General features: G+C 23.0%; 1 protein-coding gene across 1 annotated transcript; it reads right to left on the reverse strand.

The window, feature by feature from the left end:
- Positions 1-23,370, reverse strand: LOC145828463 (uncharacterized; the record flags this gene model as incomplete). The annotated part of the gene is made up of 4 exons (XM_082936221.1): positions 1-75; positions 9,416-9,525; positions 22,140-22,200; positions 23,155-23,370. Coding segments are annotated over 4 exons (462 nt in total), but the record flags the coding sequence as incomplete, so codon positions are not given.
- Positions 23,371-25,198: the final 1,828 nt, after the last annotated feature.

Consider the following 25,198-nt stretch of genomic DNA (forward strand, 5'->3'; position numbering starts at 1 on the left):
TCACATTATTTCAACAACTGGTTCAGCCTTCATTTGAGTAACTGGTTTAACTTTTATGCATACAACTTGTTTCACCTTTATTCGTATAACTAGAACATTAGGTTTTATTTTAAACAAAAGAAACTAAACATCTAAATAAAACAATTTTGTTGAGATAATTTTGTTTTTAAAACAAATCCTTATCTTAAATAAATAATAAATTAATATATTAATACAGATCGGCTAAATAAATATCGGGTTAGATATGATCGGGTTAGAAACGATCGGGTTAGAAATGATCGGGTTAGAAATGATCGGGTTAGATATGATCGGGTTAGAAATGATCGGGTTAGAAATGATCGGGTTTAATCGGGTTAGAAGTGATCGGGTTAGAAATGATCTTGTTAGAAATGATCGGGTTAGAAGTGATCGGGTTAGAAATGATCGAGTTAGAAGTGATCGGGTTAGAAATGATCGGGTTAGAAGTGATCGGGTTAGAAGTGATCGGGTTAGAATTGATCAGGTTAGAAATGATCGGGTTAGAAATGATCAGGTTAGAAGTGATCGGGTTAGAAACGATCGGGTTAGAAGTGATCGGGTTAGAAGTGATCGGGTTAGAATTGATCGGGTTAGAAATGATCGGGTGAGAAATGATTGGGTTAGAAGTGATCGGGTTAGAAGTGATCGGGTTAGAAGTGATCGGGTTAGAAGTGAACGAGTTAGAAGTGATCGGGTTAGAAATGATCGGGTTAGAAGTGATCGGGTTAGAAATAATCAGGTTAGAAATGATAGCGAGTTAGAACTGATAGTAAACCAAAAAATATAGCGCTATATAAAATTTTTCTAACTAATCAACCTTTTGAGTATAATCTTTTAACAAAGGTTAACTTTAGCAGCAGTATTAATCATACTTTACCCAAGTTAAAAGATTTTAGCTTTTAAATAACTTAAACCAGTCTGATTTTTGTTACTTTATCGAATTCCTTTCCTTTCCACTAACGAAATCTTTACTACTTGTTTTTCCTGAAAAAAAAGTGCTTACAATAATGTATGTATTGTATATGTTTTAAATTTTAGCAAAGTAATCATTGCAGTTTGTTTTATGTTTCAAAGAATTTGTTTTTATTTTATTAAAAATTACAGTTTAAATACATAAACAGAACTAAAACAAACAGCAACTAAATAAATAAAATTGTATAAAAACTCAATAAAAGTTTTAACTAAAAATTAACTACAAGTTGTTTCAAAGTATCAAAAATAACTTCAAAGCATAGGTAAGAAATCGATAAGTTTTACTGGACATTCTTTGTTTTTTTTAAAACAAACCTAAATACTTGTTTTGTATGTATTTAGAGTGCATTGTGTTATGAAGCAGTTGATAATGATATATCTTAATTTTAACTATTTATTTTAAATAAACTTCCATAGATACAAAAGAGGCTTTTTACCTGTTTTGGCCGATTGTCCTTTATTCTCAGCGGCATAAGTCTTTGTTTAAAGTCAACAAACGAAAATATGATAGACATTGAGTTTATGTTCATATTTATTAGTGTAAAAACTGGTAGCCAAGTATTGATACTAGCAAAAACCAAACTTGAAACGATCAACAGAACGTCACTTAGTACATAAATTAACAATGATAAAAACAAGCGCTTCAGAACATTGACCATTTGTAAGTTTCGTATGTCTGAGTTACTTTTTTCTAAATTTTTCAAATGCTTTAGAACTGGCTTAATAATCATAACAAGCATTATTGTTTGCGTGATAAAGATTGTAAAATATAAAAAAACAAGTAAGTACAGGCTAATCTTATTAGGCATTCCAGAAATGCAACGTTTTGGATTTCCAAGCCAAAAAGCTGTTAAGTAACAACCCAATAACTGCAACATTGATGCAACAATAATAAATATTGTATAAAACAAAGCCTTTTTATTTTTAGATTTGTACATTGAGTTATATCGAGAACGAAAAACTAAATGAGCTGAGCACCTACTTAATGTTAAATTGGTGAAAACTAAAGCTTGTAAAATTGGACATATACTGAGATAAGATTTCCAAAATACTATTCTGCATAAAACTGTACTAAATGCCAACAGAGTAGATAGAGTAGTAATTAAACAACAACAATTGTCGAAACGAAGTTTATCTTTCCATTTAATAATTGTATAGCATAGAGTGCACAAAAGCAAGTATAAAGAAAAACCAGAAGAAATTCCAAAAGTTGCGATTTGAGTTTTGTCTAGTTTAGCTTTCTGCAATTCAGTGAGATTGAGACTAAAGTTGTTCGTTTGTATAGTGCTGGACAAGTTCATTCTTGTCGTTTTTTTTGTATTTAATTATTGTATTTACCTAAATTTTCTAAACTAAAAAAGTGTACGGTAAGAAAAAAAAATTCAGTATAAAAGTTATCTACAATGTAAAGTTTGAACTTAATAAAAAGTGTTCATTTTGAGTATGTTCTTGTAAACTAAATATATATAAATTTTATTTGTTCTTAAATTTACCACACTACTAACTTTGTTTTAATTTGTATGAAAAACTTTTAAGTAAAAAATTAGCAATTTAACTTTACTTTACGTATTTAAAAAAATATTTTGAAATTTGTCATAAAATTTTTTGTTGTTGTTTTAACATGCATAAACTAAAAAACTACTAACTTAACATTTTATTTGACAACGGGTATTCTACAACATTAATTAAATCTAGTTTAATGATTCTACTAGATATATTTAAAGTAATTAAATTAATACTCAATCTACCAAATAATCTTAAACAAATCGTTTTGCTTTACAACGTATAAGATATCCTAAGCAAAATTTAAAAAAAGGAACTTACTTTTTATAAAACGCATAAAAAATATCTTGACGTATTTCTAACTTTTGTTTATGCATACTACAAAAAGCTTTTAATTTATGGTATCAACTACTTATCTAAGCTTAAAAAAATAATTTTTATCACATTTTTTCGGGAATTTTTTTTTTGTGCTCTCTGTTTTATTTCTCTTTTAAAGTAATTTTTTTTAAATCTAAAATTATAATTCTTAAAATATATGGGTTTATTATTGTCAAATGAAAGGTGTATAAATGTACTTTTTTTTCTAAGCTTTATGTTTTTTATTATGCTGGTTTAAAAACTTTAATATTTATATACTTATAAAAATACCTTAATACTGTAAAATTTGTCGATTTGAAACAAAGTGTTTCTCGAAAACCGTAGATCTTAAAATTATTGAATTATAATAAGTTTAAATATAAAATTTATAATTACATATTAAAATAAATGGTTTGCGTATACTTAACCTAAAAAAGAAATTTATTTATAATTAGAATGATAAAAAATTAAACGTAAAAAAATTTATTACCAATAACCAAGTCTGTTACAAAAATCTTTAAGCAAAAAAATTGTAAACAGTTTTAATATAAACTAAAAGCTAATGTAAGAATAAAAATATGTAAGAATAGAAATATTTAAAATAAAGTGATAGTTATATAAAGATTTATTTTAATTCTACTTATATTATAAAAACGTCTCTGCGTATTTTAAAAATCCTTTTAATTGCATATTTAGCGAGTTTTTCATGCTGTATTGCTTGTATTGCATATTAATAAATTATTTAACTCGATTAAGTAACAGCTTTCGTGTAAGTAAGTAAGACGTATTTTTAGGAGAATTGTATGAATTATTGTTATTACTAAAAAAATTAAAAATTCTAGCACGAATAATCAATCGGTTTATATCTTTATCGTCTGCTTAGATGTTAAAACAGTTTATATGACTAACATACAATTATTCGTTTCATTTACTTTAATGTTCTTTTCAAAATACGGTTCTTTTGTTGAGTATTAATTAGTGAACATATTTTTATTTAGACGAAAACAAAAGTTAAAATGTATAAACTATTGATAATTGATTGTTATATAAATTAAGCCTAAGTTAATTGATTTAAACAAGATGTTTCATAATATTTTTGTTTAGAAAGAAAATATAAAACTTTCATTTTCATTTTCAACTTTAAAAACGTTTTATTTGAGAACTTTATTTAGGTATTTTGTATCATTTAACTGCTACTTCGCCTATATTAAACATTAAAAACATAAAAATTAACTTAATTTATAAGTTTTTTTTTCTTATTATAAAATGGTTGCATAAAAGGGCTTTTAATTATCTGGTTTTTAAATTAAGTTTTATTTTTAGAAAGTTCTGATTTACTTAATATCTAATTATAATACAGTTTTTCAGTGACTAACAGATATTTTTTTTAAACTTAAGTTTGTACATTTTAACTTATAAATGAAAGCAGAACTTCTTATCACAATAGTAAGTATATCTGTTACTAAGATATTACTTAAGACTCCGGTAATTCTTAAATACATTTACTTAAAGACTTCAGACATATATTAAATTAATCGTTTTTTTTTTTGTATTTAATTATTGGATTTACTTAAATTTTCTAAACTAAAAAAGTCTAAAGTAAGAAAAAAATAATAATATAAAAGTTGTCTAAAATGTAAAGTTTTAATTTGATAAAAAGTATTCATTTTAAGTATGTTTTCGTAAACTAAATATATATAAATTTTATTTGTTCTTAAATTTACCACACTACCAACTTTATTTCAGTTTGTACGAAAAACTTTTAATAAAAAAATTAGCAATTTAACTTTACTTCACGTATTTAAAAAAAAATTTTGAAATTTTTCAAAAATTTTTTTGTTGTTGTTTTTAACATACCTAACTAAAAAACTACTAACTTAATATTATGTTTGATAAGAATTGTTCTACAACATTAATTAAATCTAGTTTAATGATTCTACTAGATATATTTAAAGTAATTTAATCAACACTCAAGCTACCAAATAATCTTAAACAAATCTTTTTGCTTTAAAACGTATAAGATATCCTAAGCATAGTTTAAAAAAAAGGAACTTGTATTTTATAAAACGTATAGAAATCATCTTGACGTTTTTCTAATTTTTGTTTACGCATACTACAAAACGCTTTTAATTTATGGTATCAACTACTTATCTAAGCTTAAATAAATAATTTTTATCACATTTTGTTATAATTTTTTTTTGTGCTCTCTGTTTTATTTCTCTTTTAAAGTTATTTTTTAAATCTAAAATTATAATTCTTAAAATATATGGGTATTTTCTTGTCAAATCAAAGATGTATAAGTTTACTTTTTTTTTCTAAGTTTTATGTTTTTTTATTATGCTGGTTTAAAAACTTTAATATTAATATGCTTGTAAAATACCTTAGTACTGTAAAAATATATCGATTTAAAACAAGGTTTTTCTCGAAAACCGTAGAGCTCAAAATTACTGAATTAAAATAAGTTTAAATAGAAAACTTATAATTACATATGAAAGTAAATGATTTGCGTATAATAAATGATAAGCATATAATAAATGATTAGCGTATATTTAACCTAAAATAAAAAAATTTTCATAATTAAAATGATAAAAAATTAAACCTAAAAAGTTTTATTACCAATAACCAAGTCTGTTACAAAAATCTTTAAGCAACAAAATTTTAAACAGTTTTATTTTGAACTAAAAGGTAATGTAAGAATAAAAGTATTTAGAACAATGTAATAGTTATATAAAAAAAATTAATTCTGTTTATATTATAAAAACGTCTCTACGTATTTTAAAAAACTTTTTTAATGCATATTTAGCGAGTTTTTCATGCTGTATTGCTTGTATTGTATATTAATCAATTATTTTGTAATGAAACTAACATTTCATTTTAGTATTTTAAAGCTCGTGAATAAATATGGAATCTTTTGTAACAATCAAAGTTTTTCCAAAACATTTTTCATGATTCTCAAAACAAGCTTTTCCAAATTTATTTAAAACCGGATGTTGTAAACTGTTTTACGCAGATTTCGTGACGTGATTCCAGTAATGAAAAAACAAACATTTTTTATTGTTAGGAGTTACATTTGTTTCAGTCCTTATAAAACGGAATTTTACTTGCATTTACTTGCAGTAGCAGTTTCGGCAGAGCATTCGGCAGTTATTAGTGTGCTTTAAGTTAAGATGCATTTTAAACACGTCAGATTTAAGAACTAATGTTCTCATGTGTGCTTAACTTTAGTTCTCGTATAGAGTGATGTAATTGTACCTTTGTGTTGTTTAGTTTATGTAAATAAAATATAAGTGTTGTATTGATTGTTGTACTAATCTACTTTACTAATCCCTATTACCCCCCAAAATAATTTCTCTGTAACGGGATAATTTAATTCGATTAAGGAACAACTTTTGTGTAAGTAAGTAAGACGTATTTTTAGGAGAATTCTATGAATTCGTATTATTTTAAAAATATATAAAAATCCTAGCAAGTTTAATCAATCGATTTATATCTTTATCGTCTGCTTAGATGTTAAAAACAGTTTATATTACTAACATACAACATATTCGTTTCATTTACTTTAATGTTCTTTACAAAATACGGTACTTTTTGTTGAGTATTAATTAGTGAACAGTTTTTTATTTAGACGAAAACAAAGATTAAAATGTATAAACTATTGATATTTGATTTTTATATAAATTGAGCATAAATTAATTATTTTAAACAAGATGTTTGATAAAATTTTTGTTTAGAAAGAAAATGCAAAACTTTTACTTTTATTTTTAACTTTAAAAACGTTTTATTTGAAGTGTTTTTTTTTAAGGATTTGTATTCTTTAACTGCTACTTCGCCTATATTAAACATTAAAAACGTAAAAATTAACTTGATTTATAAGTTTTTTTTTTTCTTTTGATAAAATTGTTGCATAAAAGGGCTTTTAATTATCTGGTTTTTAAATTAAGTTTTACTTTTAGAAAGTTTTGATTTACTTAATATCTAATTATAATACAGTTTTTCAGTGACTAACAGATTTTTTTTTTCTAATTTTTGAACTTAAGTTTGTACATTTAAACTCATAAACGATAGCAGAGTTTCTTATCACAATAGTAGGTATACCCTTTACTCAGATATTACTTGAGACTCCAGTAATTCTTAAATACATTTACTTAAAAACTTCAGACATATCTTAAATCAAAGTTAAAAACAATAATAGTTTATTGAAATTGTAGAAGGTATAACTTTTATTGATAAAATAATGTATAGCGTATTCATTTGCTACTAGTTAAATTTTTGCTAAGTTTAAGTTTCTAATAAATGGAAGATAATAAGACTTTTATTAGAATAGCTATTTGTAAAATTTTTTAATAATTCAAAACTATAGATTTAAACTTTTTGCCAGAAAATCTATAATATTTACTGAATTTTCGGATCGACTTAAATTATTTTTTTTGATAATATGATCTTAGTAGACTTTGCATGGTTCAGTCAAAAAAGTAATTGTGTAATATTTGCATTAATCTTATTAAAAGCATGATTTTTTGTTTATCTCCATCCCTCAATAAAATATTACAGATAGTTTTAGTTCAAAATAAATTATCTTATTTGTTTTTGAAATTTAGTGCGTACTTTCGATGACTCTAATGTACTTGTTTACAAAAGTTTGGCTTTAAAAATACAATAGTATATAATTTAAATGTTTTTATAGTATCTTCAGATGATAAGATCACTAATATACTAGGTATATGTATTAAATATGTAAAAGTTAGGAAGTTAAGGGTGAGTAACGAAAAAGAAAATTTAAGAACAATAACTTTTAAAATTATAACTTACTTGGAATAGTTTTTGTTTATAATCAAAATATTAAGTAATTATTACAAATTACTTTTACCTTAAGTTACTTTTACTTTTTATAACTCTGAAAACTTAACATCACATCAGAATTCATAAAAATATTCAATTTTTCTTAACTTTAAATTCTTATAATCCTAAATTTTCATATTTATTTCAAATTGAATAAATTTTATATTCAAAAAGTTTATAAAGTTTTAAAAAAATTACGAGCATTGTTTTTTTTTGTAAAACTGTAAAGCTTTTAAAGTTCAAGTTGTTTTTTTTTTAATTTTTATTAGATTTTATATGACCGATATTTTGCTACTCTCTATGACTTGTTGAGTTATATATATAGAGAATTAATGTGTAAAAAATTACACAGTGTTAAAGTCTTTCAAAAAGCATACTAAAAAGCTTTTAAAGTTTATGAAAGCTATTCAATGATTTCAGTTATTATTAAATACAGAATAATATCTTTTTTTGATTTACTTTATTAATTATAAGTGAATAACATACCATAAAAACACAGAACTAAAATTTAGAAAAAAAACAGCATCATGCAAGTATTGTTCGCCTTATAAATATTTTAATTTAATAAAAGAAAAATTAGTTTATAGACATTTTCAAGCGAATTGAAATGGCACTACAAAAAATATAAAGGAAAACAAATGTTGACTCTACTAAGAAAAAACAAATAAAATGTTAAACATTAAATAGTTTATGCAAAAATCAAAGCATAAGAGTCTACTAAATTATTTATGTAAAATATTATTTTTAAGTGGTTATTAAAAGTTGTTGAAAAGGTAGTGTTTTGACAAAACAGTTATATAAGAATGATGATTAGTTTTAACAAAAATAAAAAACCATAAAAAAACAAACATTCTATAAATTTTTTAAGAAAAAGCCTTCAATAATACAAGGAGCAAAGTAAGTCTTCACATTTTCTTATTCTAATAATGTACCTATTAATAATTGTTTTTACTTATTTCCGAAAAACAACATTTTTTAATCTTTTATTTATAAAGTTTTAAATTTTATACAGAAGTGAAAAGTTTCTTTATGAGCTTAACAACAAACTACATTGAACACTATTCTTTTTAAAACATATTTAAATAAACATAAAGAATATAGCGCTATATAAAATATTTATAAGTAATCAACCTTTTGTGTATAATCTTTTAACAAAGGTTAATTTTAGCAGCAGTATTAATCATACTTTAACCAAGTTAAAAGATTGTAGCTTTTAAAAAACTTAAACCAGTCTGATTCTTGTTACTTTCTCGAATTGCTTTCCTTTTCACTAATAAAATCTTTACTACTCGCTTTTCCTGAAAAAAAAGTTCTTATAATAATGCATGTATTGTATATGTTTCAAATTTTTGCAAAGTAATCATTGCAGTTTGTTTTATATTTCAAAGAATTTGTTTTTATTTTATTAAAAATTACAGTTTAAATACACAAACATAACTAAAACAAATAGCAACTAAATAGATAAAGTTGTATTAGAACTCAATCGAAGTCTTAACTAAAAGTTAAGTACAAATTGTTTTATAGTATCAAAAATAACTTCAAAGTATAAGTAAGAAAACGATAACTTTTACTGGACATTCTTTGTTTTTTTTTTGAAAACAAACCTAAAAACTTGTTTTGTATGTATTTAGAGTGCATTGTGTTGTGAAGCAGTTGATAATAATATATCTTAATTTTAACTATTTATTTTAAATAAACTTCCATAGATACATAAGAAGCTTTTTACCTGTTTTGGCCGATTATCCTTTATTCTCAGCGGCATAAGTCTTTGTTTAAAGTCAACAAACGAAAATATGATAGACATTGAGTTTATGTTCATATTTATTAGTGTAAAAACTGGTAGCCAAGTATTGATACTAGCAAAAACCAAACTTGAAACGATCAACAGAACGTCACTTAGTACATAAATTAACAATGATAAAAACAAGCGCTTCAGAACATTGACCATTTGTAAGTTTTGTATGTCTGAATTACTTTTTTCTAAATTTTTCAAATGCTTTAGAACTGGCTTAATAATCATAACAAGCATTATTGTTCGCAAGATAAAGATTGTAAAGTAGAAAAAAACAAGTAAGTACAAGCTAATCTTATTAGGCATTCCAGAAATGAAACGTTTTGGATTTCCAAGCCAAAAAGCTGTTAAGTAACAACCCAATAACTGCAACATTGAAGCAACAATAATAAAGGTTGTATAAAACAAAGCCTTTTTGTTTTTAGATTTGTACATTAAACGAGAACGAAAAACTAAATGAGCTGAGCACCTACTTAATGTTAAATTGGTGAAAACTAAAGCTTGTAAAATTGGGCATGTACTTAGATAAGATTTCCAAAATACTATTCTGCATAAAACTGTACTAAATGCCAATATAGTAGATAGAGTAGTAATCAAACAACAACAATTGTCGAAACGAAGTTTATCTTTCCATTTAATAATTGTATAGTAAAGAGTGCACAAAAACAAGTATAAAGAAAAACCAGAAAAAATCCTAATAGTTGCGATTTGAGTTTTGTCTAGTTTAGCTTTCTGCAATTCAGTGAGATTGAGAGTAAAGTTGTTCGTTTGTATAAGGCTAGTAAAATTCCGTACTGTCGTTATTTTTTTGTATTTACTTAAAATTTCCAAACTAAAAAAGTCTACGGTAAGGAAAAAAAAATCAGTATAAAAGTTACCTACAATGTAAAGTTTTAACTTAATAAAAAGTATTCATTTTGAGTATGTTCTTGTAAATTAAATATGTATAAATTTTATTTGTTTTTAAGTTTATCACACTACTAGCTTTATTTTAATTTGTATGAAAAACTTTTAAGTAAAAAATTAACAATTTAACTTTACTTTACGTATTTAAAAAAATATTTTGAAATTTGTCATAAATTTTTTGTTGCTGTTTTAACATACCTAAACTAAAAAACTACTAACTTAACATTTTATTTGATAACGGGTATTCTACAACATTAATTAAATCTAGTTTAATGATTCTACTAGATATATTAAAAGTAATTAAAATAATACTCAATCTACCAAATAATCTTAAACAAATCGTTTTGCTTTACAACGTATAAGATATCCTAAGCAAAATTTAAAAAAAGGAACTTACTTTTTATAAAACGTATAAAAAACATCTTGACGTATTTCTAACTTTTGTTTATGCATACTACAAAAAGCTTTTAATTTATGGTATCAAATACTAATCTAAGCTTAAATAAATAATTTTTATCACATTTTGTTGGAAATTTTTTTTGTGCTCTCTGTTTAATTTCTCTTGTAAAGTTTATTTTTTTAATCTAAAATTATAATTCTTAAAATGATGGGTATTTTCTTGTCAAATCAAAGGTGTATAAATGTAGTTTTTTTTCTAAGCTTTATGTTTTTTATTCTGCTGGTTTAAATTTTTAATATTTATATTATTATAAAATACCTTAGTACTGTAAAAATATATCGCTTTGAAACAAGGTGTTTCTCGAAAACCGTAGAACTCAAAATTAATGAATTAAAAAAAGTTTAAATATAAAATTTATAATTACATATTAAAATAAATGATTTGCGTATACTTAAACTAAATAAAAATTTGTTTATAATTAGAATGATAAAAAATTAAACGTAAAAAATTTTATTACCAATGACCAAGTCTGTTACAAAAAGCTGTAAGCAACAAAATTGTAAACAGCTTTAATATGAACTAAAAGCTAATGTTAGAATAAAAGTATCTAAAACAAAGTGATAGTTATATAAAGTTTTTTTTTAAATCTGTTTATATTATAAAAACGTCTCTACGTATTTTAAAAAACCTTTTAAATGCATATTTAGCGAGTTTCTCACGCTGTATTGCTTGTACTGCATAAAAATAAATCATTTAATTCGATTAAGAAACAGCTTTCATGTAAGTAAGACGTATTTTTAGGAGAATTATATGAATTTGTATTATTACAAAAATTAATAAAAACCCTAAAAGAACAATCATTCGATTTAGATTGTTATCGTCTGCTTAGATGTTAAAAACAGTTTATATTAGTAATATACAACTATTTGTTTCATTTACTTCTTTACAAAAAACGGTTCTTTTTTGTTGAGTATTAAAAATTTAACAGTTTTTGATTTAGACGGAAACAAAGATTAAAATGTATAAACTATTGATAATTGATTTTTATATAAACTAAGCCTAAGTTACTAACTTTAAACAAAGGTGTTTGATAACATTTTTGTTTAGAAATAAAATATAAAACTTTTACTTTCATTTTAAAACTTTGAAAAGGTTTTATTTGAGGTGTTTTTGTAAGTATTTGTATTATTTAACTGCTAACTTCGCTCATATTAAAAATTAGAAACGTAAAAATTACTTAATATTTAAAGTTTTTTTTCTAATGAATAAGAAGTTACATAAAAGGCCTTTTAATTATCTGGATTTTAAATTAAACTTTATTTTAAATAAAATTTTTGATTTATTAAATGTCTAATTATAATACAGTTATTCAGTGACTAACAGGTCTTTTTTTTCTAATTTTTGAACTTAAGTTTGTACTTTTAAACTCATAAACGATAGCAGAGTTTCTTATCACAATAGTAAGTATATCCGTTATTAAACTATTACTAGAGACTCCAGTAATTCTTAAATACATTTACTAAAAAACTTCAGACATATCTTAAATAAAAGTTAAAAACAATAATAGTTTATTGAAATTGTAGAAGGTATAACTTCTATCAATAAAATAATGTATAGCGTATTCAGTTGCTACTAGTTAAATTTTTGCTAAGTTTAAGTTTCTAATAAATGTAAGATAATAAAACTTTTATTATAATAGCTATAATAGTTTCTGAATTTTTGGATCGACTTAAATTATTTTTTTTGAAAATATGTTCTTAGTAGACTTTGCATGGTTCAGTCAAAAAAGTAATTGTGTAATATTTGCATCAATCTTATTAAATGTATGTTTTTTTCTTGTTTATCTTCATTCTTTTAATAAAATATTACAGATAGTTTTAGTTCAAAATAAATTATCTTATTTGTTTTTGAAATTTAGTGCGTACTTTCGATGACTCTAATGTACTTGTTTACAAAAGTTTAGCTTTAAAAATACAATAGTATATAATTTAAATGTTTTTATAGTATCTTCAGTTGATGAGATAACTAATATACTAGGTATATGTATTAAATATGTAAAAGTTATGAAGTTAAGGTTGAGTAATGAATAAGAAAACTTAAGAACAATAATTTTTTAAATTATAACTTACTTGGAATATTTTTTTTATAATCAAAATATTAAGTAATTATTACGAATTACTTTTACCTTAAGTAACTTTTTTTTTTATAACTCTGAAAACTTAACATCACATCAGAATTCATAAAAATATTCAATTTTTCTTAACTTAAAATTCTTATAATCTTAAATTTTCATATTTATTTCAAATTGAATAAATTTTATATTTAAAAGGTTTATTAATTTAAAAAAAAAATACAGGCATTGTTTTTTTTTGTAAAACTGTAAAGCTTTTAAAGTTCAAGTTGTTTTTTTCTTAAATTATATTAGATTTTATAAGACAGGTATTTTGCTACTCTCTATGACTTGTTGAATTATATATAGAGAATTAATGTGTAAAAAGTTACACAATATTAATGTCTTTCAAAAAGCATACTAAAAAAGTTTTAAAGTTTATGAAAGCTCTTCAATGATTTCAGTTATTATTAAATACAGAATAATTAAATCGTTTTTTGTTTTACTTTATTAATTATAAGTGAATAACATACCATAAAAAACACAGAACAAAAATTTTGAAAAAAAAACAGCATCATGCAAGTATTGATAGCCTTATAAATATTTTAATTTAATGAAAGAAAAATAAAATAACTAGAAATTAGTTTATAGACATTTTCAAGAGAATTGAACTGGCACTACACAAAAATATAAAGGAAAACAAATGTTGACTCTATTAAGAAAAAACAGATAAAATGTTAAACAGTAAATAATCTATGCAAAAATCAAAGCATAACAGTCTACTAAATTATTTATGTAAAATATTATTTTTTAAGTGGTTTTTAAAAGTTGTTGAAAAGGTAGTGTTTTGACAAAACAGTTATATAAGAATGATGAATAATTATAACAAAAATCAAAAACCATAAAAAAACAAACATTCTATAACTTTTTTAAGAAAAAGCCCTCAATATTACAAGGAGCAAAGTAAGTCTTCACATTTTCTTGTTCTAATAATGTACTAACTAATAGTTTTTTCTTACTTATTTCAGATAAGAAACTTTTTTAAATCTTTTATATATATAGTTTTAAATTTTACACAGAATTGAAAAGTTTCTTTATGAGCTTAACAACAAACTACATTGAACACTATTCTTTTTAAAACATATTTAAATAAACATAAAGAATATAGCGCTATAGAAAGTATTTCTAAGTAATCAACCTTTTGTGTATAATCTTTTTACAAAGGTTAATTTAGCAGCAGTATTAATCATACTTTACCCAAGTTAAAAGATTGTAGCTTTTAAATAACTTAAACTAGTCTAACTTATGTTACTTGATAAAGTTCCTTTCCTTTCCACTATTGAAATCTTTACAATCCTTTTTTCCTGAAAAAAAAGTGCTTATAATAATGTATGTATTGTATATGTTTTAAATTTTTGCAAAGTAATCATTGCAATTTGTTTTATGTTTCAAAGAATTTGTTTTTATTTTATTAAAAATTACAGTTTAAATACACAAACATAACTAAAACAAATAGCAACTAAATAGATAAAGTTGTATTAGAACTCAATCGAAGTCTTAACTAAAAGTTAAGTACAAATTGTTTTATAGTATCAAAAATAACTTCAAAGTATAAGTAAGAAAACGATAACTTTTACTGGACATTCTTTGTTTTTTTTTTGAAAACAAACCTAAAAACTTGTTTTGTATGTATTTAGAGTGCATTGTGTTGTGAAGCAGTTAATAATAATATATCTTAGTTTTAACTATTTATTTTAAATAAACTTCCATAGATACAAAAGAGGCTTTTTACCTGTTTTGGCCGATTATCCTTTCTTCTCAGCGGCATAAGTCTTTGTTTAAAGTCAACAAACGAAAATATGATAGACATTGAGTTTATGTTCATATTTATTAGTGTAAAAACTGGTAGCCAAGTATTGATACTAGCAAAAACCAAACTTGAAACGATCAACAGAACGTCACTTAGTACATAAATTAACAATGATAAAAACAAGCGCTTCAGAACATTGACCATTTGTAAGTTTCGTATGTCTGAGTTACTTTTTTCTAAATTTTTCAAATGCTTTAGAACTGGCTTAATAATCATAACAAGCATTATTGTTTGCGTGATAAAGATTGTAAAATATAAAAAAACAAGTAAGTACAGGATAACTTTATTAGGCATTCCAGAAATGCAACGTTTTGGATTTCCAAGCCAAAAAGCTGTTAAGTAACAACCCAATAACTGCAACATTGATGCAACAATAATAAATATTGTATAAAACAAAGCCTTTTTATTTTTAGATTTGTACATTGAGTTATATCGAGAACGAAAAACTAAATGAGCTGAGCACCTACTTAATGTTAAATTGGTGAAAACTAAAGCTTGTAAAATTGGACATATACTGAGATAAGATTTCCAAAATACTATTCTGCATAAAACTGTACTAAATGCCAACAGAGTAGATAGAGTAGTAATTAAACAACAACAATTGTCGAAACGAAGTTTATCTTTCCATTTAATAATTGTATAGCATAGAGTGCACAAAAGCAAGTATAAAGAAAAACCAGAAGAAATTCCAAAAGTTGCGATTTGAGTTTTGTCTAGTTTAGCTTTCTGCAATTCAGTGAGATTGAGACTAAAGTTGTTCGTTTGTATAGTGCTGGACAAGTTCATTCTTGTCGTTTTTTTTGTATTTAATTATTGTATTTACCTAAATTTTCTAAACTAAAAAAGTGTACGGTAAGAAAAAAAAATTCAGTATAAAAGTTATCTACAATGTAAAGTTTGAACTTAATAAAAAGTGTTCATTTTGAGTATGTTCTTGTAAACTAAATATATATAAATTTTATTTGTTCTTAAATTTACCACACTACTAACTTTGTTTTAATTTATATGAAAAACTTTTAAGTAAAAAATTAGCAATTTAACTTTACTTTACGTATTTAAAAAAATATTTTGAAATTTGTCATAAAATTTTTTGTTGTTGTTTTAACATGCATAAACTAAAAAACTACTAACTTAACATTTTATTTGACAACGGGTATTCTACAACATTAATTAAATCTAGTTTAATGATTCTACTAGATATATTTAAAGTAATTAAATTAATACTCAATCTACCAAATAATCTTAAACAAATCGTTTTGCTTTACAACGTATAAGATATCCTAAGCAAAATTTAAAAAAAGGAACTTACTTTTTATAAAACGTATAAAAAATATCTTGACGTATTTCTAACTTTTGTTTATGCATACTACAAAAAGCTTTTAATTTATGGTATCAACTACTTATCTAAGCTTAAAAAAATAATTTTTATCACATTTTTTCGGGAATTTTTTTTTTGTGCTCTCTGTTTTATTTCTCTTTTAAAGTAATTTTTTTTAAATCTAAAATTATAATTCTTAAAATATATGGGTTTATTATTGTCAAATGAAAGGTGTATAAATGTACTTTTTTTTCTAAGCTTTATGTTTTTTATTATGCTGGTTTAAAAACTTTAATATTTATATACTTATAAAAATACCTTAATACTGTAAAATTTGTCGATTTGAAACAAAGTGTTTCTCGAAAACCGTAGATCTTAAAAATATTGAGTTATAATAAGTTTAAATATAAAATTTATAATTACATATTAAAATAAATGGTTTGCGTATACTTAACCTAAAAAAGAAATTTATTTATAATTAGAATGATAAAAAATTAAACGTAAAAAAATTTATTACCAATAACCAAGTCTGTTACAAAAATCTTTAAGCAACAAAATTGTAAACAGTTTTAATATAAACTAAAAGCTAATGTAAGAATAAAAATATGTAAGGATAGAAATATTTAAAATAAAGTGATAGTTATATAAAGATTTATTTTAATTCTACTTATATTATAAAAACGTCTCTGCGTATTTTAAAAATCCTTTTAATTGCATATTTAGCGAGTTTTTCACGCTGTATTGCTTGTATTGCATATTAATAAATTATTTAACTCGATTAAGTAACAGCTTTCGTGTAAGTAAGTAGGACGTATTTTTAGGAGAATTGTATGAATTATTGTTATTACTAAAAAAATTAAAAACTCTAGCACGAATAATCAATCGGTTTATATCTTTATCGTCTGCTTAGATGTTAAAACAGTTTATATGACTAACATACAATTATTCGTTTCATTTACTTTAATGTTCTTTTCAAAATACGGTTCTTTTGTTGAGTATTAATTAGTGAACATATTTTTATTTAGACGAAAACAAAAGTTAAAATGTATAAACTATTGATAATTGATTGTTATATAAATTAAGCCTAAGTTAATTGATTTAAACAAGATGTTTCATAATATTTTTGTTTAGAAAGAAAATATAAAACTTTCATTTTCATTTTCAACTTTAAAAACGTTTTATTTGAGAACTTTATTTAGGTATTTTGTATTATTTAACTGCTACTTCGCCTATATTAAACATTAAAAACATAAAAATTAACTTAATTTATAAGTTTTTTTTTTCTTATTATAAAATGGTTGCATAAAAGGGCTTTTAATTATCTGGTTTTTAAATTAAGTTTTATTTTTAGAAAGTTCTGATTTACTTAATATCTAATTATAATACAGTTTTTCAGTGACTAACAGATATTTTTTTTAAACTTAAGTTTGTACATTTTAACTTATAAATGAAAGCAGAACTTCTTATCACAATAGTAAGTATATCTGTTACTAAGATATTACTTAAGACTCCGGTAATTCTTAAATACATTTACTTAAAGACTTCAGACATATATTAAATTAATCGTTTTTTTTTTTGTATTTAATTATTGGATTTACCTAAATTTTCTAAACTAAAAAAGTCTAAAGTAAGAAAAAAATAATAATATAAAAGTTGTCTAAAATGTAAAGTTTTAATTTGATAAAAAGTATTCATTTTAAGTATGTTTTCGTAAACTAAATATATATAAATTTTATTTGTTCTTAAATTTACCACACTACCAACTTTATTTCAGTTTGTACGAAAAACTTTTAATAAAAAAATTAGCAATTTAACTTTACTTCACGTATTTAAAAAAAAATTTTGAAATTTTTCAAAAATTTTTTTGTTGTTGTTTTTAACATACCTAACTAAAAAACTACTAACTTAATATTATGTTTGATATAAATTGTTCTACAACATTAATTAAATCTAGTTTAATGATTCTACTAGATATATTTAAAGTAATTTAATCAACACTCAAGCTACCAAATAATCTTAAACAAATCTTTTTGCTTTAAAACGTATAAGATATCCTAAGCATAGTTTAAAAAAAAGGAACTTGTATTTTATAAAACGTATAGAAATCATCTTGACGTTTTTCTAATTTTTGTTTACGCATACTACAAAACGCTTTTAATTTATGGTATCAACTACTTATCTAAGCTTAAATAAATAATTTTTATCACATTTTGTTATAATTTTTTTTTGTGCTCTCTATTTTATTTCTCTTTTAAAGTTATTTTTTAAATCTAAAATTATAATTCTTAAAATATATGGGTATTTTCTTGTCAAATCAAAGATGTATAAGTTTACTTTTTTTTTCTAAGTTTTATGTTTTTTTATTATGCTGGTTTAAAAACTTTAATATTAATATGCTTGTAAAATACCTTAGTACTGTAAAAATATATCGACTTAAAACAAGGTTTTTCTCGAAAACCGTAGAGCTCAAAATTACTGAATTAAAATAAGTTTAAATAGAAAACTTATAATTACATATGAAAGTAAATGATTTGCGTATAATAAATGATAAGCATATAATAAATGATTAGCGTATATTTAACCTAAAATAAAAAAATTTTCATAATTAAAATGATAAAAAATTAAACCTAAAAAGTTTTATTACCAATAACCAAGTCTGTTACAAAAATCTTTAAGCAACAAAATTTTAAACAGTTTTATTTTGAACTAAAAGGTAATGTAAGAATAAAAGTATTTAGAACAATGTAATAGTTATATAAAAAAATTAATTCTGTTTATATTATAAAAACGTCTCTACGTATTTTAAAAAACTTTTTTAATGCATATTTAGCGAGTTTTTCATGCTGTATTGCTTGTATTGTATATTAATCAATTATTTTGTAATGAAACTAACATTTCATTTTAGTATTTTAAAGCTCGTGAATAAATATGGAATCTTTTGTAACAATCAAAGTTTTTCCAAAACATTTTTCATGATTCTCAAAACAAGCTTTTCCAAATTTATTTAAAACCGGATGTTGTAAACTGTTTTACGCAGATTTCGTGACGTGATTCCAGTAATGAAAAAACAAACATTTTTTATTGTTAGGAGTTACATTTGTTTCAGTCCTTATAAAACGGAATTTTACTTGCATTTACTTGCAGTAGCAGTTTCGGCAGAGCATTCGGCAGTTATTAGTGTGCTTTAAGTTAAGATGCATTTTAAACACGTCAGATTTAAGAACTAATGTTCTCATGTGTGCTTAACTTTAGTTCTCGTATAGAGTGATGTAATTGTACCTTTGTGTTGTTTAGTTTATGTAAATAAAATATAAGTGTTGTATTGATTGTTGTACTAATCTACTTTACTAATCCCTATTACCCCCCAAAATTATTTCTCTGTAACGGGATAATTTAATTCGATTAAGGAACAACTTTTGTGTAAGTAAGTAAAACGTATTTTTAGGAGAATTCTATGAATTCGTACTATTTCAAAAATATATAAAAATCCTAGCAAGTCTAATCAATCGATTTATATCTTTATCGTCTGCTTAGATGTTAAAAACAGTTTATATTACTAACATACAACATATTCGTTTCATTTACTTTAATGTTCTTTACAAAATACGGTACTTTTTGTTGAGTATTAATTAGTGAACAGTTTTTTATTTAGACGAAAACAAAGATTAAAATGTATAAACTATTAATAATTGATTTTTATATAAATTAAGCATAAACTAATTATTTTAAACAAGATGTTTGACAAAACTTTTGTTTAGAAAGAAAATGCAAAACTTTACTTTTATTTTTAACTTTAAAAACGTTTTATTTGAAGTGTTTTTTTTTAAGGATTTGTATTCTTTAACTGCTACTTCGCCTATATTAAACATTAAAAACGTAAAAATTAACTTAATTTATAAGTTTTTTTTTTCTTTTGATAAAATGGTTGCATAAAAGGGCTTTTAATTATCTGGTTTTTAAATTAAGTTTTATTTTTAGAAAGTTCTGATTTACTTAATATCTAATTATAATACAGTTTTTCAGTGACTAACAGATTTTTTTTTCTAATTTTTGAACTTAAGTTTGTACATTTAAACTCATAAATGATAGCAGAGTTTCTTATCACAATAGTAAGTATATCCGTTATTAAAATATTACTTGAGACTCCGGTAATTCTTAAATACATTTACTAAAAAACTTCAGACATATCTTAAATCAAAGTTAAAAACAATAATAGTTTATTGAAATTGTAGAAAGTATAACTTCTATTAATAAAATAATGTATAGCGTATTCATTTGCTACTAGTTAAATTTTTGCTAAGTTTAAGTTTCTGATAAATATAAGATAATAAAACTTTTATTATACTAGCTATAATAGTTACTGAATTTTTGGATCGACTTAAATTATTTTTGTTGAATATATGATCTTAGTAGACTTTGCATGGTTCAGTCAAAAAAGTAATTGTGTAATATTTGCTTTAATCTTATTAAAAGCATGTTTTTTTATCTCCATTCTTTTAATATAATATTACAGATAATTTTAGTTCAAAATAAATTATCTTATTTGTTTTTGAAATTTAGTGCGTACTTTCGATGACTCTAATGTACTTGTTTACAAAAGTTTGGCTTTAAAAATACAATAGTATATAATTTAAATGTTTTTATAGTATCTTCAGTTGATAAGATCACTAATATACTAGGTATATATATTAAATATGTAAAAGTTATGAAGTTAAGGTTGAGTAATGAATAAGAAAACTTAAGAACAATAATTTTTGAAAATATAACTTACTTGGAATAGTTTTTGTTTATAATCAAAATATTAAGTAATTATTACGAATTACTTTTACCTTAAGTTACTTTTTTTTTTTATAACTCTGAAAACTAAACATCACATCAGAAATCATAAAAATATTCAATTTTTCTTAACTTAAAATTCTTATAATCTTAAATTTTCATATTTATTTCAAATTGAATAAATTTTGTATTTAAAAGGTTTATTAATTTAAAAAAAAATACGAGCATTGTTTTTTTTTGTAAAACTGTAAAGCTTTTAAAGTTCAAGTTGTTTTTTTCTTAATTTATATTAGATTTTATAAGACAGGTATTTTGCTACTCTCTATGACTTGTTGAATTATATATAGAGAATTAATGTGTAAAAAGTTACACAATATTAATGTCTTTCAAAAAGCATACTAAAAAGGTTTTAAAGTTTATGAAAGCTCTTCAATGATTTCAGTTATTATTAAATACAGAATAATATTTTTTTTTTGTTTTACTTTATTAATAATAAGTGAATAACATACCATAAAAAACACAGAACAAAAATTTTGAAAAAAAACAGCATCATGCAAGTATTGATAGCCTTATAAATATTTTAATTTAATGAAAGAAAAATAAAATGACTAGAAATTAGTTTATAGACATTTTCAAGCAAATTGAAATGGCACTACAAAAAAATATAAAGGAAAACAAATGTTGACTCTATTAAGAAAAAACAGATAAAATGTTAAACAGTAAATAATCTATGCAAAAATCAAAGCATAACAGTCTACTAAATTATATATGTAAAATATTATTTTTTAAGTGGTTTTTAAAAGTTGTTGAAAAGGTAGTGTTTTGACAAAACAGTTATATAAGAATGATGAATAATTATAACAAAAATCAAAAACCATAAAAAAACAAACATTCTATAACTTTTTTAAGAAAAAGCCCTCAATATTACAAGGAGCAAAGTAAGTCTTCACATTTTCTTGTTCTAATAATGTACTAACTAATAATTTTTTCTTACTTATTTCAGATAAGAAACTTTTTTCAATCTTTTATATATATAGTTTTAAATTTTACACAGAATTGAAAAGTTTCTTTATGAGCTTAACAACAAACTACATTGAACACTATTCTTTTTGAAACATATTTAAATAAACATAAAGAATATAGCGCTATAGAAAGTATTTCTAAGTAATCAACCTTTTGTGTATAATCTTTTTACAAAGGTTAATTTAGCAGCAGTATTAATCATACTTTACCCAAGTTAAAAGATTGTAGCTTTTAAATAACTTAAACTAGTCTAACTTATGCTACTTGATAAAGTTCCTTTCCTTTCCACTATTGAAATCTTTACAATCCTTTTTTCCTGAAAAAAAAGTGCTTATAATAATGTATGTATTGTATATGTTTTAAATTTTTGCAAAGTAATCATTGCAATTTGTTTTATGTTTCAAAGAATTTGTTTTTAATCTAACAAAAATTACAGTTTAAATACACAAACAAAACTAAAACAAACAGCAACTAAATAGATAAAGTTGTATTAGAACTCAATCGAAGTCTTAACTAAAAGTTAAGTACAAATTGTTTTATAGTATCAAAAATAACTTCAAAGTATAAGTATGAAATCGATAACTTTTACTGGACATTCTTTGTTTTTTTTTTTTTGAAAACAAACCTAAAAACTTGTTTTGTATGTATTTAGAGTGCATTGTGTTGTGAAGCAGTTAAAATAATATATCTTAGTTTTAACTATTTATTTTAAATAAACTTCCATAGATACAAAAGAGGCTTTTTACCTGTTTTGGCCGATTATCCTTTATTCTCAGCGGCATAAGTCTTTGTTTAAAGTCAACAAACGAAAATATGATAGACATTGAGTTTATGTTCATACTTATTAGTGTAAAAACTGATAGCCAAGTATTGATACTAGCAAAAACCAAACTTGAAACGATCAACAGAACGTCACTTAGTACATAAATTAACAATGATAAAAACAAGCGCTTCAGAACATTGACCATTTATAAGTTTCGTATGTCTGAGTTACTTTTTTCTAAATTTTTCAAATGCTTTAGAACTGGCTTAATAATCATAACAAGCATTATTGTTTGCATGAAAAAGATTGTAAAGTAGAAAAAAACAAGTAGTACAGGCTAACTTTATTAGGCATTCCAGAAATGCAACGTTTTGGATTTCCAAGCCAAAAAGCTGTTAAGTAACAACCCAATAACTGCAACATTGAAGCAACAATAATAAAGATTGTATAAAACAAAGCCTTTTTGTTTTTAGATTTGTACATTAAGTTATATCGAGAACGAAAAACTAAATGAGCTGAGCACCTACTTAATGTTAAATTGGTGAAAACTAAAGCTTGTAAAATTGGGCATATACTGAGATAGGATTTCCAAAGTACTATTCTGCATAAAACTGTACTAAATGCCAATAGAGTAGATAGAGTAGTAATTAAACAACAGCAATTGTCGAAACGAAGTTTATCTTTCCATTTAATAATTGTATAGTATAGAGTGCACAAAAACAAGTATAAAGAAAAACCAGAATAAATTCAAAAAGTTAAGATTTGAGTTTTGTCCAGTTTAGCTTTCTGCAATTCAGTGAGATTGAGACTAAAGTTGTTTGTTTGTATAGTGCTAGACAAGTTCATTCTTGTCGTTTTTTTTTTGTATTTAACTATTGTATTTACCTAAATTTTCTAAACTAAAAAAGTCTAAAGTAAGAAAAAAATAATAATATAAAAGTTGTCTAAAATGTATAGTTTTAATTTGATAAAAAGTATTCATTTTAAGTATGTTTTCGTAAACTAAATATATATAAATTTTATTTGTTCTTAAGTTTACCACACTACTAACTTTGTTTTAATTTGTATGAAAATCTTTTAAGTAAAAAATTAGCAATTTAACTTTACTTTACGTATTTAAAAAAACATTTTGAAATTTGTCATAAAATTTTTTGTTGTTGTTTTAACATGCATAAACTAAAAAACTACTAACTTAACATTTTATTTGACAACGGGTATTCTACAACATTAATTAAATCTAGTTTAATGATTCTACTAGATATATTTAAAGTAATTAAATTAATACCCAATCTACCAAATAATCTTAAACAAATCAATTTGCTTTACAACGTATAAGATATCCTAAGCAAAATTAAAAAAAGGAACTTACTTTTTATAAAACGTATAAAAAATATCTTGACGTATTTCTAACTTTTGTTTATGCATACTACAAAAAGCTTTTAATTTATGGTATCAAATACTTATCTAAGCTTAAAAAAATAATTTTTATCACATTTTTTCGGAAATTTTTTTTTGTGCTTTCTGTTTAATTTCTCTTTTAAAGTTATTTTTTTTAAATCTAAAATTTTAATTCTTAAAATATATGGGTTTATTATTGTCATATGAAAGGTGTATAAATGTACTTTTTTTCTAAGCTTTATGTTTTTTATTATGCTGGTTTAAAAACTTTAATATTTATATGCTTATAAAAATACCTTAATACTGTAAAATTTGTCGATTTGAAACAAAGTGTTTCTCGAAAACCGTAGATCTTAAAATTATTGAATTATAATAAGTTTAAATATAAAATTTATAATTACATAATAAAATAAATGGTTTGCGTATACTTAACCTAAAAAAGAAATTTATTTATAATTAGAATGATAAAAAGTTAAACGTAAAAAAATTTATTACCAATAACCAAGTCTGTTACAAAAATCTTTAAGCAACAAAATTGTAAACAGTTTTAATATAAACTAAAAGCTAATGTAAGAATAAAAATATGTAAGGATAGAAATATTTAAAATAAAGTGATAGTTATATAAAGATTTATTTTAATTCTACTTATATTATAAAAACGTCTCTGCGTATTTTAAAAATCCTTTTAATTGCATATTTAGCGAGTTTTTCACGCTGTATTGCTTGTACTGCATATTAATAAATTATTTAACTCGATTAAGTAACAGCTTTCGTGTAAGTAAGTAAGACGTATTTTTAGGAGAATTGTATGAATTATTGTTATTACTAAAAAAATTAAAAATTCTAGCACGAATAATCAATCGGTTTATATCTTTATCGTCTGCTTAGATGTTAAAACAGTTTATATGACTAACATACAATTATTCGTTTCATTTACTTTAATGTTCTTTACAAAATACGGTTCTTTTGTTGAGTATTAATTAGTGAACATATTTTTATTTAGACGAAAACAAAAGTTAAAATGTATAAACTATTGATAATTGATTGTTATATAAATTAAGCCTAAGTTAATTGATTTAAACAAGATGTTTCATAATATTTTTGTTTAGAAAGAAAATATAAAACTTTCATTTTCATTTTCAACTTTAAAAAC

This window comes from Thalia democratica, chromosome 2 (genome assembly GCF_965202585.1).
Source record: "Thalia democratica chromosome 2, ktThaDemo2.hap1.1, whole genome shotgun sequence".
NCBI classification, from domain to species: Eukaryota; Metazoa; Chordata; class Thaliacea; order Salpida; family Salpidae; genus Thalia; species Thalia democratica.